The sequence below is a fragment of the Nerophis lumbriciformis genome, linkage group LG18 (assembly GCF_033978685.3).
Source record: "Nerophis lumbriciformis linkage group LG18, RoL_Nlum_v2.1, whole genome shotgun sequence".
Lineage (NCBI taxonomy): Eukaryota > Metazoa > Chordata > Actinopteri > Syngnathiformes > Syngnathidae > Nerophis > Nerophis lumbriciformis.
The window spans coordinates 6,812,076-6,831,092 of record NC_084565.2 but is presented as its reverse complement, the minus strand read 5'-3'; the positions used below and the strand labels follow the sequence as shown (position 1 = coordinate 6,831,092).

Below are 19,017 nucleotides of genomic sequence, written 5' to 3'. Positions count from 1 at the left end.
ATTCATCAATAAAAGCGACGCGTTCACTTCTCTGTGCTACAAATATGTATTAAGTGCGACATCACAGCGTGTGCGTGCTCAAACCGGGTCGATGTTTGTGTTTTAGTGAGAAATGGGCGTGGCTTATTCGTTAGCCCCGCCCCCCTCTGTCCCCAGCCGCTTCGCTGCCAATCGTGAGGCTCCGCGCCGGCGTCACTGCGACCACAGCGTCCGCCGCGAACGGTCGCTCGGCCCCGCGATGAAGAGGAGGCTGCAGAAGAAATACTTGATTCTGATCCTCGCCTACTCGGGTCTGCTCCTGCTGGTGCCCTATGTCTTCGACTTCGGGGAGAAGTCGCTGCACGGCGCGGCCAAGCCGCTGCAGCAGCAGCAGTCGCGCTGCTCGGAGCTGCAGAACGCCGTGTCGGTGCTGTGGGAGCGCGGCGCCAACGCCACGGCGGAGGCGCCCGGGGCCAGCGGCGGCGGTGTCCGGCCGCGCACTCACATCTACCTGCACGCCACCTGGAGGACGGGCTCCTCGTTCCTGGGCGAGCTCTTCAACCAGCACCCGGACGTCTTCTACCTGTACGAGCCCATGTGGCACATCTGGCAGGCGCTGTACCCGGGCGACGCGGGCAGCCTGCAGGGCGCCGTGCGCGACATGCTGGGCGCCCTGTTCCGCTGCGACTTCTCCGTGCTCAAGCTGTACGCGGGCGCGCAGAACCTCACCACCGCCTTCATCTTCGGCTGGAAGATGAACAAGGTGGTGTGCTCCGAGCCGCTCTGCGACGCCCACCAGCGGCACCACGTCGGGCTGGTCCAGGAGGACCGCTGCGCCAAGTGCCCCAAGCGGGACATCCGCGACCTGGAGCGGGAGTGCAAGAAGTACCCGGTGATGGTCATCAAAGGGGTGCGCGTTTTGGACCTCAACACCCTGGTGCCGCTGATGAAGGACCCCGCCGTAAAGCTCCACATCGTGCAGCTGTTCCGCGACCCCCGGGCGGTGCACAACTCCCGGCTAAAGTCCAAGCAGGCCCTGGTGAAGGAGAGCATCCAGGTGCTGCGGAGCAAGAAGCAGAACGACAAGTACAAGCGCATGCTGGTGCCCAACACCCGGCTGAACCGGGCTGAGAACTACGTGTCCGGCGCCATGGAGCTCATCTGCGACAACTGGCTGGGCGACATGATGCTGGTGTCCAACGCGCCGCCCTGGGTGCGGAGGAGCTACCACCGCGTCCTCTACGAGGACCTGGTGCAGCACCCCGCCGAGGAGCTCCGGAGGCTCTACCGCTTCGCCAACGTGTCGTCGTCGCCGGCGCTGGAGAGCTTCGCCCTCAACATGACCCACGGCCGGGGCTACTCCTCCGACAGGCCCTTCCTCATCTCGTCGCGGGACGCCAAGGAGGCCATCTACGCCTGGAGGGAGCGCCTCAGCGTGGAGCAGATCGAGCAGGTGGAGGCCTACTGCAGCGAGGTCATGCGGCTGCTGGGCTACCCGAGACGCGGCGCCGACAAGACCGCATGAGGGCGTCACGGTGAGGGCCCCCGCTCTTTGCCTCTGGGGGGAACCATTAAGGTCCCGTGTACAGTATCATGTACATCATGATGTACAGTAACATGTACAGTATTATGTGCAATATCATGTACATTATGATGTACTGTAACATGTACAGTATTATGTGCAGTTTGATGTACAGTATCATGTACATTATGATGTACTGTAACATGTACAGTATTATGTGCAGTATGACATACAGTATCATGTACATTATGATGTACTGTAACATGTGCAGTATGATGTACAGTATCATGTACATTATGATGTACTGTAACATGTGCAGTATGATGTACAGTATCATGTAGAGTAACACGTACAGTAAGATGTACTGTATAATATACAGTGTGATGTACTGTATGACGTACAGTATCATGTACAGTGTCATATACAGTAAGATGTACAATATCATGTACATTATCATGTATAGTATGACATACAGTACAATGTACAGTATCGTGTAGAGTATAATGTTCAGTCAGATGTACAGTATCATGTAGAGTATCGTGTACAGTAAGACGTACAGTATCATGTAGACTATGATGTACAGTATTATGTAGAGTATGATGTACAGTATCATGTACATTATTTTGTGCAGTATCATGTTGAGTATGATGTACAGTATTATGTACAGTATCATGTAGAGTGTGATGTACAGATAATTTACAGTAACATGCACAGTATCATGTAGAGTATCATGTACAGTATGATGTACAGTATCATGCACAGTATCGAGTAGAGTATGATGTACAGTATCATGTAGAGTATGATTTACAGTATCATGCACAATATTATGTAGAGTATCATGCACAATATCATGTAGAGTATCATGTACATTATTTTGTGCAGTATGATGTACAGTATCATGTAGAGTATGATGTACAGTATCATGTAGAGTATGATGTACAGATAATTTACAGTAAAATGCACAGTATCATGCACAATATAATGTAGAGTATCATGTACAGTCAGATGTAGAGTATCATGTACAGTATGATGTACAGTAAGATGTAGAGTATCATGTACAGTATGATGTACAGTGTCATTCACAGTATCGAGTAGAGTATGATGTACAGTATCATGTAGAGTATGATTTACAGTATCATGCACAATATCATGTAGAGTATAATGTAGAGTATTATGTATAGTATTATGTACATTATTTTGTGCAGTATCATGTAGAGTATGATGTACAGTATCATGTAGAGTATGATGTACAGTTTCATGTAGAGTATGATGTACAGTATCATGCACAGTATCATGTAGAGTATGATGTACAGTATCATGTAGAGTATGATGTACAGTATCATGTACAATAAGATGTATAGTATCATGTACAGTATGATGTAGAGTATGACTTACAGTATCATGTAGAGTATGATGTACAGTATCATGCACAGTATCATGTACAGTATCATGCACAGTATCATATAGAATGTGATATACAGTATTGTGTACAGTAACATGCACAGTATCATGTAGAGTATGGTGTACAGTATAATGTTGCGTTTGATGTACAGTATAATGTACATTATTTTATGCAGTATCATGTATAGTATCATGCACAGTATCATGTATAGTATGATGTACAGTATCATGCACAGTATCATATAGAATATGATGTACAGTATTGTGTACAGTAACATGCACAGTATCATGTAGAGTATGATGAACAGTATAATGTAGGGTTTGATGTACAGTATCATGTAGAGTATGATGTACAGTATAATGCACAGTATCATGTAGAGTATGATGAACAGTATAATGTAGGGTTTGATGTACAGTATCATGTAGAGTATGATGTACAGTATAATGCACAGTATCATGTAGAGTATGATGTAGAGTATCATGTACAGTAACATGCACAGTATCATGTACAGTACCATGTACGTATGTATGTAGCGTCACAACGGTGCCAAAGTAAAAAAAAAGTGTGTGCGTGTGCGACTCATTTTGCGCTAATCGCCCGCTAGCCTAAATGTAGTGTTGCTAACTTAGCATGATGTTAAAATGTAATGATAGCATGTAGCTCACATGGCTATGCTAGTGTTGCTAACCTAGCGTGATGTTAAAATATAATATTAGCATGTAGCTCACGTGGCTATGCCGGTTTTGCTAACCTAGCGTGATGTTAAAATGTAATGTTAGCATATAGCTCACATTGCTTTGCTGATGTTGCTAACTTAGCATGACGTTGAAATATAACGTTAGCATGTCGCTCACATAACTACGCTAGTGTTGCTAACCTAGTGTGATGTTAAAATGCAATGATAGCATGTAGCTAACATGGCTATGCTAGTGTTGCTAACCTAGTGTGATGTTAAAATATAATTTTTGCATGTAGCTCACATAGCTATGCAAGTGTTGCAAACCTAGCCTGATGTTAAAATATAATATTAGCATGTAGCTCATGTGGCTATGCCGGTTTTGCTAACCTAGCGTGATGTTAAAATGTAATGTTAGCATATAGCTCACATAGCTTTGCTGATGTTGCTAACTTAGCATGACGTTGAAATATAACGTTAGCATGTCGCTCACATAACTACGCTAGTGTTGCTAACCTAGTGTGATGTGAAAATGTAATGATAGCATGTAGCTCACATGGCTATGCTAGTGTTGCTAACCTAGCGTGATGTTAAAACATAATTTTTGCATGTAGCTCACATAGCTATGCAAGTGTTGCAAACCTAGCCTGATGTTAAAATATAATATTAGCATGTAGCTCACGTGGCTATGCCGGTTTTGCTAACCTAGCGTGATGTTAAAATGTAATGTTAGCATCTAGCTCATATAGCTTTGCTAATGTTGCTAACTTAGCATGACGTTGAAATATAAAGTTAGCATATCGCTCACATAACTACGCTAGTGTTGCTAACCTAGTGTGATGTTAAAATGCAATGATAGCATGTAGCTAACATGGCTATGCTAGTGTTGCTAACCTAGCGTGATGTTATAATATAATTTTTGCATGTAGCTCACATAGCTATGCAAGTGTTGCAAACCTAGCCTGATGTTAAAATATAATATTAGCATGTAGCTCACGTGGCTATGCCGGTTTTGTTAACCTAGCGTGATGTTAAAATGTAATGTTAGCATCTAGCTCACATAGCTTTGCTGATGTTGCTAACTTAGCATGACGTTGAAATATAACGTTAGCATGTCGCTCACATAACTACGCTAGTGTTGCTAACCTAGTGTGATGTTAAAATGCAATGATAGCATGTAGCTAACATGGCTATGCTAGTGTTGCTAACCTAGTGTGATGTTAAAATATAATTTTTGCATGTAGCTCACATAGCTATGCAAGTGTTGCAAACCTAGCCTGATGTTAAAATATAATATTAGCATGTAGCTCATGTGGCTATGCCGGTTTTGCTAACCTAGCGTGATGTTAAAATGTAATGTTAGCATATAGCTCACATAGCTTTGCTGATGTTGCTAACTTAGCATGACGTTGAAATATAACGTTAGCATGTCGCTCACATAACTACGCTAGTGTTGCTATCCTAGTGTGATGTGAAAATGTAATGATAGCATGTAGCTCACATGGCTATGCTAGTGTTGCTAACCTAGCGTGATGTTAAAACATAATTTTTGCATGTAGCTCACATAGCTATGCAAGTGTTGCAAACCTAGCCTGATGTTAAAATATAATATTAGCATGTAGCTCACGTGGCTATGCCGGTTTTGCTAACCTAGCGTGATGTTAAAATGTAATGTTAGCATCTAGCTCATATAGCTTTGCTAATGTTGCTAACTTAGCATGACGTTGAAATATAAAGTTAGCATATCGCTCACATAACTACGCTAGTGTTGCTAACCTAGTGTGATGTTAAAATGCAATGATAGCATGTAGCTAACATGGCTATGCTAGTGTTGCTAACCTAGCGTGATGTTATAATATAATTTTTGCATGTAGCTCACATAGCTATGCAAGTGTTGCAAACCTAGCCTGATGTTAAAATATAATATTAGCATGTAGCTCACGTGGCTATGCCGGTTTTGCTAACCTAGCGTGATGTTAAAATGTAATGTTAGCATCTAGCTCACATAGCTTTGCTGATGTTGCTAACTTAGCATGACGTTGAAATATAACGTTAGCATGTCGCTCACATAACTACGCTAGTGTTGCTAACCTAGTGTGATGTGAAAATGTAATGATAGCATGTAGCTCACATAGCTATGCTAGTGTTGCTAACCTAGCGTGATGTGAAAATGTAATGATAGCATGTAGCTCACGTAGCTATGCTAGTGTTACTAACCTATCATGATTTTAGATTTTATGTTAGCATGTAGCTCACGTGGCTATGCTAGTGTTGCTAACCTAGCACAATGTTGTGTACTTATTTAAAATGGTTTTAAAATACTTAAATATCATGGACCTAAATTAGTAGTTTTAGTGACTATTTAAAATTCTATCTGAAGTGTTTTGATGAGTGAGCGTTTGAGTTGTCTCCCGCCTTCAAGACTCTTTGATAAAGCCTTTATTGTGTGCTGCTTGGCAATGATGGCCGTGTGGGTGTGACTCCAGCTGGCAGAGTCGCCCGGGCCTTGGACTGTGGCGTGGAGAATGGGGTCATTGTCAACGCGTCTGTTCGTGACGGCACGCTGTACGTCTCCCGCGGCTTACCAAGCAGCCTGTCACTGCCGCTGCAACAGGCGCGCCTTTGAGGGGAGACATGCTTGCAAGACAAGATGGAGCAGATGGAGAGTGGGCAGGTCTCTCTGCCTTCATCATGCTGCTCTCCTCTAACAATAGCTATGTGAGCTACATGCTAACATAACATCTAAACATCCTGCTAAGTTAGCAACACTAACATAGCTATGTGAGCTACATGCTAACATACAATCCAAACATCACGCTAGGTTAGCAACACTAGCATAGCTATGTGAGCTACATGCTAACATACAATCCAAACATCACGCTAGGTTAGCAACACTAGCATAGCTATGTGAGCTACATGCTAACATACAATCTAAACATCATGCTCGGTTAGCAACACTAACATAGCTATGTGAGCTACATACTGACAATACATTTTAACACCATGCTAAATTAGCAACACTACCATAGCTATGTGAGCTACATGCTAACATCCCATTTCAACATCATAATAGGTTAGCAACACTAGCATAGCTATGTGAGCTATATGCTAACATACAATCTAAACATCATGCTAGGTTAGCAACACTAGCATAGCTATGTGAGCTACATGCTAACATACAATCTAAAATCATAATAGGTTAGTAACACTAGCATAGCCATGTGAGCTACATGCTAACTTTATATTTTAACATCCTGCTAGGTTAGTTACAATAGCTATGTGAGCTACATACTAACATAAAATCTAAACATCCTGCTCGGTTAGTAACACTAGCATAGCTATGTGAGCTACATGCTAACATAAAATCTAAACATCCTGCTCGGTTAGTAACACTAGCATAGCTATGTGAGCTACATGCTAACATACAATCTAAAATCATAACAGATTAGTAACACTAGCATAGCTATGTGAGCTACATGCTAACTTTATATTTTCAGATTCTGCTAGGTTAGTTACAATAGCTATGTGAGCTACATGCTAACATAAAATCTAAAATCATAATAGGTTAGCAACACTAGCATAGCTACAGTGAGCTACATGCTAACATAAAATCTAAACATCCTGCTCGGTTAGCAACACTAGCATAGCTATGTGAGCTACATGCTAACTTTATATTTCAACATTCTGCTAGGTTAGTTACCATAGCTATGTGAGCTACATGCTAACATAAAATCTAAACATCCTGCTAGGTTAGCAACACTAGCATAGCTATGTGAGCTACATGCTAAATTTATATTTCAACATTCTGCTAGTTTAGTTACAATAGCTATGCGAGCTACATGCTAACATAAAATCTAAACACCCTGCTCGGTTAATAACACTAGCATAGCTATGTGAGCTACATGCTAACATAAAATCTAAAATCAAGATAGGTTAGTAACACTAGCATAGCTATGTGAGCTACAGGCTAACTTTATATTTTCACATTCTGCTAGGTCAGTCACAATAGCTATGTGAGCTAAATGCTAACATAAAATCTAAACATCCTGCTAAGTTAGTAACACCAGCATAGCTATGCAAGCTACATGCTAACATAAAATCCAAAATCATGATAGGTTAGTAACACTAGCATAGCTATGTGAGCTACATGCTAACATAACATTTCAACATTCTGGTAGGTTACTTACAATAGCTATGTGAGCTACTTCCTAAAACATAAAATTTAAACATCATGCTAGGTGAGTAACACTAGTATAGCTATGTGAGCTACATGCTAACTTTATATTTTAACATAAAATTTAAAATGATAATGGGTTAGTAACACTAGCTGAGCTATGTGAAATACATGCTAACATAAAATCCAAAATCATAATAGGTTCGTAACACTAGCATAGCTATGTGAGCTACATGCTAACATAAAATCTAAAATCATAATAGGTTCGCAACACTAGCATAGCTACAGTGAGCTACATGCTAACATAAAATCTAAACATCATGCTCGGTTAGTAACATTAGCATAGCTATGTGAGCTACATGCTAACTTTATATTTCAACATTCTGCTAGGTTAGTTACAATAGCTATGTGAGCTAAATGCTAACATAAAATCTAAACATCCTGCTAGGTTAGTAACACTAGCATAGCTATGTGAGCTATATGCTAACATAAAATCTAAAATCATGATAGGCTAGTAACACTAGCATAGCTATGTGAGCTACATGCTAACATAAAATCTAAAATCATAATAGGTTAGCAACACTAGCATAGCTACAGTGAGCTACATGCTAATATAAAATCTAAACATCCTGCTCGGTTAGTAACACTAGCATAGCTATGTGAGCTACATGCTAACTTTATATTTCAACATTCTGCTAGGTTAGTTACAATAGCTATGTAAGCTACATGCTAACAAACAGTCTAAACATCCTGCTAGGTTAGCAACACTAGCATAGTTATGTGAGCTACATGCTAACTTTATATTTCAACATTCTGCTAGGTTAGTTACAATAGCTATGTGAGCTACATACTAACATACAGTCTAAACAGCCTGCTAGGTTAGCAACACTAGCATAGCTATGTGAGCTACATGCTAACTTTATATTTCAACATTCTTCTAGGTTAGTTACAATAGCTATGTGAGCTACATGCTAACATAAAATCTAAACATCCTGCTAGGTTAGCAACACTAGCATAGCTATGTGAGCTACATACTAAATTTATATTTCAACATTCTGCAAGGTTAGTTACAATAGCTATGCGAGCTACATGCTAAAATAAAATCTAAACATCCTGCTCGGTAAATAACACTAGCATAGCTATGTGAGCTACATGCTAACATAAAATCTAAAATCATGATAGGTTAGTAACACTAGCATAGCTATGTGAGCTACATGCTAACATCAAATTTCAACATTCTGGTAGGTTACTTACAATAGCTATGTGAGCTACTTCCTAAAACATAAAATCTAAACATCATGCTAGGTGAGTAACACTAGTATAGCTATGTGAGCTACATGCTAACTTTATATTTTAACATACAATTTAAAATGATAATGGGTTAGTAACACTATCATAGCTATGTGAGCTACATGCTAACATAAAATTTTAAATGATAATAAGTTAGTAACACTAGCATAGCTATGTGAGTTACATGCTAACTTTGTATTTCAACATCATGCTAGGTTAGTTACAATAGCTATGTGAGCTACATGCTAACATAAAATCTAAAACATCATGCTAGGTTCGTAACACTAGCATAGCTATGTGAGCTACATGCTAACTTTATATTTCAACATTCTGCTAGGTTAGTTACAATAGCTATGTGAGCTACATGCTAACATAAAATCTAAAATCATAATAGGTTCGTAACATTAGCATAGCTATGTGAGCTACATGCTAACATACAATCTAAACATCATACTTTTTCAATATCTACTCCGTCTATTTGTATTTCTGTTTGACTTTTTCTTCTACTACTAATGACATGCTAACATTACATTTTAACATCATGTTAGGTTAGCAACGCTATGTGACCGACATGCTAACATTACATTTTAGCATCATACTATGTTAGCATATTAAATGATCAACCTTACAACTACCATGTCTGTAACTGATAGTTTGCATTTTAACATCATGCTAGGTTAGCAACACTAGCAACGCTATGTGAGTTGACATGCTAACATTGCATTTTAACATCATCCTAGGTTAGCATATTGAATGCTCAAACTTACAACTACCATGTCTGTAACTGATAGTATACATTTGAACATCATGCTAGGTTAGCAACGCTATGTGACCGACATGCTAACATTACATTTTAGCATCATGCTAGGTTAGCATATTGAATGCTCAAACTTACAACTACCATGTCTGTAACTGATAGTTTACATTTTAACATCATGCTCGGTTAGCAACGCTATGTGACCAACATGCTAACATTACATTTGAACACCATGCTTGGTTAGCAACGCTATGTGACCGACATGCTAACATTACATTTGAACACCATGCTAGGTTAGCAACGCTATGTGACCGACATGCTAACATTACATTTTAGCATCATGCTAGGTTAGCATATTGAATAATCAAACTTACAACTGCCATGTCTGTAACTGATGTTTACATTTTAACACCATGCTAGGTTAGTAACACTAGCAACGATATGTGAGTTGACATGCTAACATTACATTTTAGCATCATGCTATGTTAGCATATTAAATGATCAAACTTACAACTACCATGTCTGTAACTGATGTTTACATTTTAACACCATGCTAGGTTAGCAACGCTATGTGACCAACATGCTAACATTACATTTTAGCATCATGCTATGTTAGCATATTAAATGATAAAACTTACAACTACTATGTATGTAACTGATAGTTTGCATTTTAACATCATGCTAGGTTAGCAACGCTATATGACCGACATGCTAACATTACATTTTAACATCATGCTAGGTTAGCAACGCTATGTGACCGACATGCTAACATTACATTTTAGCATCATGCTATGTCAGCATATTAAATGATCAAACTTACAACTACCATGTCTGTAACTGATAGTTTGCATTTTAACACCATGCTAGGTTAGCAACGCTATGTGACCGGCATGCTAACATTACATTTGAACACCATGCTAGCTTAGCAACGCTATGTGACCGACATGCTAACATTACATTTTAGCATCATGCTAGGTTAGCATATTGAATGATCAAACTTACTACTGCCATGTCTGTAACTGATGTTCACATTTTAACACCATGCTAGGTTAGCAACACTAGCAACGCTATGTGACTGACATGCTAACATTACATCTTAACATCATGCTAGGTTAGCATTTTAAATGATCAAACTTACAACTACCATTTCTGTAACTGATAGTTTACATTTTAACATCATGTTAGGTTACCAACACTAGCAACGCTATGTGACTGACATGCTAACATTACATTTCAACATCATGCTAGGTTAGCATTTTAATTGATCAAACTTAAAACTACCATGTCTGTAACTGATAGTTTACATTTTAACACCATGCTAGGTTAGCAACGCTATGTGGCCGACATGCTAACATTACATTTTAACACCATGCTAGGTTAGCAACGCTATGTGACCGACATGCTAACATTACATTTTTCCATCATGCTAGGTTAGCATATTGAATGATCAAACTTACAACTGCCATGTCTGTAACTGATGTTTACATTTTAACACCATGCTAGGTTAGCAACACTAGCAAGGCTATGTGAGTTGACATGCTAACATTACATTTTAGCATCATGCTATGTTAGCATATTAAATGATCAAACTTACAACTACCATGTCTGTAACTGAGAGTTTGCATTTTAACATCATGCTAGGTTAGCAACACTAGCAACGCTATGTGAGTTGACATGCTAACATTGCATTTTAACATCATGCTAGGTTAGCATATTAAATGATAAAACTTACAACTACTATGTATGTAACTGATAGTTTTCATTTTAACATCACGCTAGGTTAGCAACGCTATATGACCGACATGCTAACATTAAATTTTAGCATCATGCTATGTTAGCATAATAACTGATCAAACTTACAACTACCATGTCTGTAACTGAGAGTTTGCATTTTAACATCATGCTAGGTTAGCAACACTAGCAACGCTATGTGAGTTGACATGCTAACATTGCATTTTAACATCATGCTAGGTTAGCATATTAAATGATAAAACTTACAACTACTATGTATGTAACTGATAGTTTTCATTTTAACATCACGCTAGGTTAGCAACGCTATATGACCGACATGCTAACATTAAATTTTAGCATCATGCTATGTTAGCATAATAACTGATCAAACTTACAACTACCATGTCTGTAACTGATAGTTTGCATTTTAACATCATGCTAGGTTAGCAACACTAGCAACGCTATGTGAGTTGACATGCTAACATTGCATTTTAACATCATGCTAGGTTAGCAACGCTATGTGACCGACATGCTAACATTACATTTTAACATCATGCTAGGTTAGCATATTAAATGATCAAACTTACAACTACCATGTCTGTAACTGATGTTTACATTTCAACACCATACTATGTTAGCAACACTAGCAACGCTATGTGACTGACATGCTAACATTACATCTTAACATCATGCTAGGTTAGCATTTTAAATGATCAAACTTACAACTACCATTTCTGTAACTGATAGTTTACATTTTAACATCATGTTAGGTTAGCAACACTAGCAACGCTATGTGACTGACATGCTAACATTACATTTCAACATCATGCTAGGTTAGCATTTTAATTGATCAAACTTAAAACTACCATGTCTGTAACTGATAGTTTACATTTTAACACCATGCTAGGTTAGCAACGCTATGTGACCGACATGCTAACATTACATTTTAACGCCATGCTAGGTTAGCAACGCTATGTGACCGACATGCTAACATTACATTTTAGCATCATGCTAGGTTAGCATATTGAATGATCAAACTTACAACTGCCATGTCTGTAACTGATGTTTACATTTGAACACCATGCTAGGTTAGCAACACTAGCAAGGCTATGTGAGTTGACATGCTAACATTACATTTTAGCATCATGCTATGTTAGCATATTAAATGATCAAACTTACAACTACCATGTCTGTAACTGAGAGTTTGCATTTTAACATCATGCTAGGTTAGCAACACTAGCAACGCTATGTGAGTTGACATGCTAACATTGCATTTTAACATCATGCTAGGTTAGCATATTAAATGATAAAACTTACAACTACTATGTATGTAACTGATAGTTTTTATTTTAACATCACGCTAGGTTAGCAACGCTATATGACCGACATGCTAACATTAAATTTTAGCATCATGCTATGTTAGCATAATAACTGATCAAACTTACAACTACCATGTCTGTAACTGATAGTTTGCATTTTAACATCATGCTAGGTTAGCAACACTAGCAACGCTATGTGAGTTGACATGCTAACATTGCATTTTAACATCATGCTAGGTTAGCAACGCTATGTGACCGACATGCTAACATTACATTTTAACATCATGCTAGGTTAGCATATTAAATGATCAAACTTACAACTACCATGTCTGTAACTGATGTTTACATTTCAACACCATACTATGTTAGCAACACTAGCAACGCTATGTGACTGACATGCTAACATTACATCTTAACATCATGCTAGGTTAGCATTTTAAATTATCAAACTTACAACTACCATTTCTGTAACTGATAGTTTACATTTTAACATCATGTTAGGTTAGCAACACTAGCAATGCTATGTGACTGACATGCTAACATTACATTTCAACATCATGCTAGGTTAGCATTTTAATTGATCAAACTTAAAACTACCATGTCTGTAACTGATAGTTTACATTTTAACACCATGCTAGGTTAGCAACGCTATGTGACCGACATGCTAACATTACATTTTAACGCCATGCTAGGTTAGCAACGCTATGTGACCGACATGCTAACATTACATTTTAGCATCATGCTAGGTTAGCATATTAAATGATCAAACTTACAACCACCATGTCTGTAACTGATAGTTTACATTTTTACATCATACTTAGTTAGCAACACTAGCAATGCTATGTGACTGACATGCTAACATTACATATTAACATCCTGCTAGGTTAGCAACGCTATGTGACCGACATGCTAACATTACATTTTAGCATCATGCTATGTTAGCATATTGAATGATCAAACTTACAACTACTATATATGTAACTGATAGTTTGCATTTTAACATCATGCTAGGTTAGCAACGATATGTAACTGACATGCTAACGTTATATTTTAACATCATGCTAGGTTAGCATATTAAAGGATCAAGATTACAACTACCATGTCTGTAACTGATGTTTACATTTTAACATCCTGCTAGGTTAGCAACACTATGTGACCGACATGCTAATATTACATTTTAGCTTCATGCTATGTTAACATATTAAATGATCAAGCTTACAACTACTATGTCTGTAACTAATAGTTTACATTTTAACATCATGCTAGGTTAGCAACGCTATGTGACCGCCATGCTAACATTACATTTTAGCATCGTGCTAGGTTAGCAACACTAGCAACGCTATGTGACCGACATGCTAACATTACATTTTAGCATTGTGCTAGGTTAGCAACACTAGCAACGCTATATGACCGACATGCTAACATTACATTTTAGCATCGTGCTAGGTTAGCAACACTAGCAGCGCTATGTGACCGACATGCTAACATTACATTTTAGCATTGTGCTAGGTTAGCAACACTAGCAGCGCTATGTGACCGACAGGCTAACATTACATTTTAGCATCATGCTATGTTAGCATATTAAATGATCAAACTTACAACTACCATGTCTGTAGCTGATAGTTTACATTTTAGCATCATGCTAGGTTAGCAACACTATGTGACCGACATGCTAACATTATATTTTAGCATCGTGCTAGGTTAGCAACACTAGCAGCGCTATGTGACCGACATGCTAACATTACATTTTAGCATTGTGCTAGGTTAGCAACACTAGCAGCGCTATGTGACCGACATGCTAACATTACATTTTAGCATCATGCTATGTTAGCATATTAAATGATCAAACTTACAACTACCATGTCTGTAACTGATAGTTTACATTTTAGCATCATGCTAGGTTAGCAACACTATGTGACCGACATGCTAACATTATATTTTAGCATCGTGCTAGGTTAGCAACACGAGCAGTGCTATGTGACCGACATGCTAACATTACATTTTATCATCGTGCTAGGTTAGCAACACTAGCAACGCTATGTGACCAACATGCTAACATTACATTTTAGCATCGTGCTAGGTTAGCAACACTAGCAACGCTATGTGACCGACATGCTAATATTACATTTTAGCATCGTGCTAGGTTAGCAACACTAGCAACGCTATATGACCGACATGCTAACATTACATTTTAGCATCATGCTATGTTAGCATATTAAATGATCAAACTTACAACTACCATGTCTGTAACTGATAGTTTACATTTTAGCATCATGCTAGGTTAGCAACACTATGTGACCGACATGCTAACATTATATTTTAGCATCGTGCTAGGTTAGCAACACTAGCAACGCTATGTGACCGACATGCTAACATTACATTTTAGCATCGTGCTAGGTTAGCAACACTAGCAGCGCTATGTGACCGACATGCTAACATTACATTTTAGCATCATGCTATGTTAGCATATTAAATGATCAAACTTACAACTACCATGTCTGTAACTGATAGTTTACATTTTAGCATCATGCTAGGTTAGCAACACTATGTGACCGACATGCTAACATTATATTTTAGCATCGTGCTAGGTTAGCAACACTAGCAACGCTATGTGACCGACATGCTAACATTACATTTTAGCATCGTGCTAGGTTAGCAACACTAGCAACGCTATGTGACCAACATGCTAACATTACATTTTAGCATCGTGCTAGGTTAACAACACTAGCAGCGCTATGTGACCGACATGCTAACATTACATTTTAGCATTGTGCTAGGTTAGCAACACTAGCAGCGCTATGTGACCGACAGGCTAACATTACATTTTAGCATCATGCTATGTTAGCATATTAAATGATCAAACTTACAACTACCATGTCTGTAACTGATAGTTTACATTTTAGCATCATGCTAGGTTAGCAACACTATGTGACCGACATGCTAACATTATATTTTAGCATCGTGCTAGGTTAGCAACACTAGCAGCGCTATGTGACCGACATGCTAACATTACATTTTAGCATTGTGCTAGGTTAGCAACACTAGCAGCGCTATGTGACCGACATGCTAACATTACATTTTAGCATTGTGCTAGGTTAGCAACACTAGCAGCGCTATGTGACCGACAGGCTAACATTACATTTTAGCATCATGCTATGTTAGCATATTAAATGATCAAACTTACAACTACCATGTCTGTAACTGATAGTTTACATTTTAGCATCATGCTAGGTTAGCAACACTATGTGACCGACATGCTAACATTATATTTTAGCATCGTGCTAGGTTAGCAACACTAGCAGCGCTATGTGACCGACATGCTAACATTACATTTTAGCATTGTGCTAGGTTAGCAACACTAGCAGCGCTATGTGACCGACATGCTAACATTACATTTTAGCATCATGCTATGTTAGCATATTAAATGATCAAACTTACAACTACCATGTCTGTAACTGATAGTTTACATTTTAGCATCATGCTAGGTTAGCAACACTATGTGACCGACATGCTAACATTATATTTTAGCATCGTGCTAGGTTAGCAACACGAGCAGTGCTATGTGACCGACATGCTAACATTACATTTAATCATCGTGCTAGGTTAGCAACACTAGCAACGCTATGTGACCGACATGCTAACATTACATTTTAGCATCGTGCTAGGTTAGCAACACTAGCAACGCTATGTGACCGACATGCTAATATTACATTTTAGCATCGTGCTAGGTTAGCAACACTAGCAACGCTATATGACCGACATGCTAACATTACATTTTAGCATCATGCTATGTTAGCATATTAAATGATCAAACTTACAACTACCATGTCTGTAACTGATAGTTTACATTTTAGCATCATGCTAGGTTAGCAACACTATGTGACCGACATGCTAACATTATATTTTAGCATCGTGCTAGGTTAGCAACACTAGCAACGCTATGTGACCGACATGCTAACATTACATTTTAGCATCGTGCTAGGTTAGCAACACTAGCAACGCTATATGACCGACATGCTAACATTACATTTTAGCATCATGCTATGTTAGCATATTAAATGATCAAACTTACAACTACCATGTCTGTAACTGATAGTTTACATTTTAGCATCATGCTAGGTTAGCAACACTATGTGACCGACATGCTAACATTATATTTTAGCATCGTGCTAGGTTAGCAACACTAGCAACGCTATGTGACCGACATGCTAACATTACATTTTAGCATCGTGCTAGGTTAGCAACACTAGCAACGCTATATGACCGACATGCTAACGTTACATTTTAGCATCGTGCTAGTTGTTTCTGTGTTTTGTGTGAACGTGTTAAGTGGAAGAAAGTTCATGAAGAAGCTATGATGTCATCAAAAGAGGTCTCAAGTTAACTTTTGTTCCATTTGTTGTTCTCTTCAGCGGCCTGCAAGTCAAGCCTGAGGGCAAACCATGCGGCCTGTCTGGAATGTTCCCCACTGGGAGCCCCAAGCATCTCAAGTAATGATTTTTTCCCCCTCCAAACTGAGAGAGAAGAGGAGGCGGAGCTTAAAGTTCAGCACTGTGCTCGGCCAATCAAAGAGGAGATGTTTTTTTGTGTGTTTTTTTTTGAAAAGGCAGCTTTTATTCTGAAGGCCCACCTGCCTGGCATGTGTGAGGCAAACGTCAAGGCTCCGCCCCTTTTTTTTAAAGTCCTGATAATCTCCTCCCCCTTTAAGAAGCTTCTGATGACTCAGCAGTAATCTCGCTAACACGCTAACTTTGAAGGAGACTTCAGTAACTAAAGGTCAAGTGTGGGCCCTCCCAAACCCCCATTTTTTGGCCCTTAACCCCCCCCCCCAGTGAGGAATGTGAGCAGGTTTTCCACACGTGGTACTGATACTTTTTAACATCTTTGTATTCTTCTTTGTGTCAACTTTGACCTGACATCCTAGGGATGTGTTCTTTGCACTTTGTCACATTTGTACCAGATCAAAACTTTCAAGTGACCTCAATAAAGATTTGTTTTCTATTTGGGAGTTTTTCTCATTTGCTGTAACAAAACCGACATATGTTGCCTTGGAATTTGACTAAATATTTACAATGATGCTCTCCTTGGAGGATTATTGACCTAACTAGTCAAAGATCCTCTATATGACAAGAGTGTTTATGCCAACTTTCTAATTAAAGTTCTACGTTATTTAACTAATTGAATAGTTAAAATGTTAATTAGTGTGTTAGTGAATTAGTTATCATGTTAATTAGTTAGCTAACATGTTAATTAGTATGTTATTTATCTAGTTTACATGTTGATTAGTATGTTAGTGATTTAGTTAGCATGTTAATTAGTTAGCAAACACGTAAATTAGTACGTTATTTAGCTAGCACATTGATTGTTTAATTAATTATTTAGTTAACATCTTAATTTGTATGTTAGTGAGTTAGTTATCATGTTAATTAGTTAGCTAACATGTTAATTGGTATGTGAATTAGCTAGTTTACATGTTGATTAGTATGTTAGTGATTTAGTTAGCATGTTAATTAGTTAGCAAACACTTTAATTAGTATGTTAGTTAGCTAGCACATTGATTATTGAACTATTTACTTAGTTGACATGTTAATTAGTATGTTAGTGAGTCAGATAGCATGTTAATTAGTTAGCTAACATGTTAATTAATATGTTATTGAGATAGCTAGCATGTTAATAGTTAGCTAACATGTTAATTAATATGTTATTTAGCTAGCACATTGATTGTTTAGTTAATTATTTAGTTAACATCTTAATTAGTATGTTAGTGAGTTAGTTATCATGTTAATTAGTTAGCTAACATGTTAATTAATATGTTAGTTAGCTAGCACATTGATTACTTAACTAATTAGTTAGTTGACATGTTCATTAGTAAGTTAGTGAGTCAGCTAGCATGTGAATTAGTTAGCTAACACCTTACTTAATGTTATTTAGCCAGCACATTGATTATTTATTTAATTAACATCTTAATTAGTATGTTAATGAGTTAGCTATCATGTTAATTAGTTAGCTAACATGTTAATTAGTATGTTAATTAGTTAGCTATCATGTTAATTAGTTAGCTAACATGTTAGTTAATATGTCAGTTAGCTGGCACATTGATTATTTTATTAATTATTTAGTTAACATCTTAATGAGTATGTAAGTGAGTTAGTTATCATGTTAATTAG

The 19,017-nt window shown here is 38.2% G+C and overlaps 1 protein-coding gene across 1 annotated transcript; it reads left to right on the top strand.

The window, feature by feature from the left end:
- Positions 1–209: 209 nt before the first annotated feature.
- Positions 210–17,851, top strand: chst7 (carbohydrate (N-acetylglucosamine 6-O) sulfotransferase 7). Its single transcript, XM_061977558.2, has 2 exons — positions 210–1,514; positions 17,263–17,851. The coding sequence occupies exon 1, from the start codon at positions 239–241 to the stop codon at positions 1,502–1,504; it is 1,266 nt and encodes a 421-aa protein (XP_061833542.1). The 5' UTR covers positions 210–238; the 3' UTR covers positions 1,505–1,514; positions 17,263–17,851.
- The last annotated feature ends 1,166 nt before the right edge of the window (positions 17,852–19,017 follow it).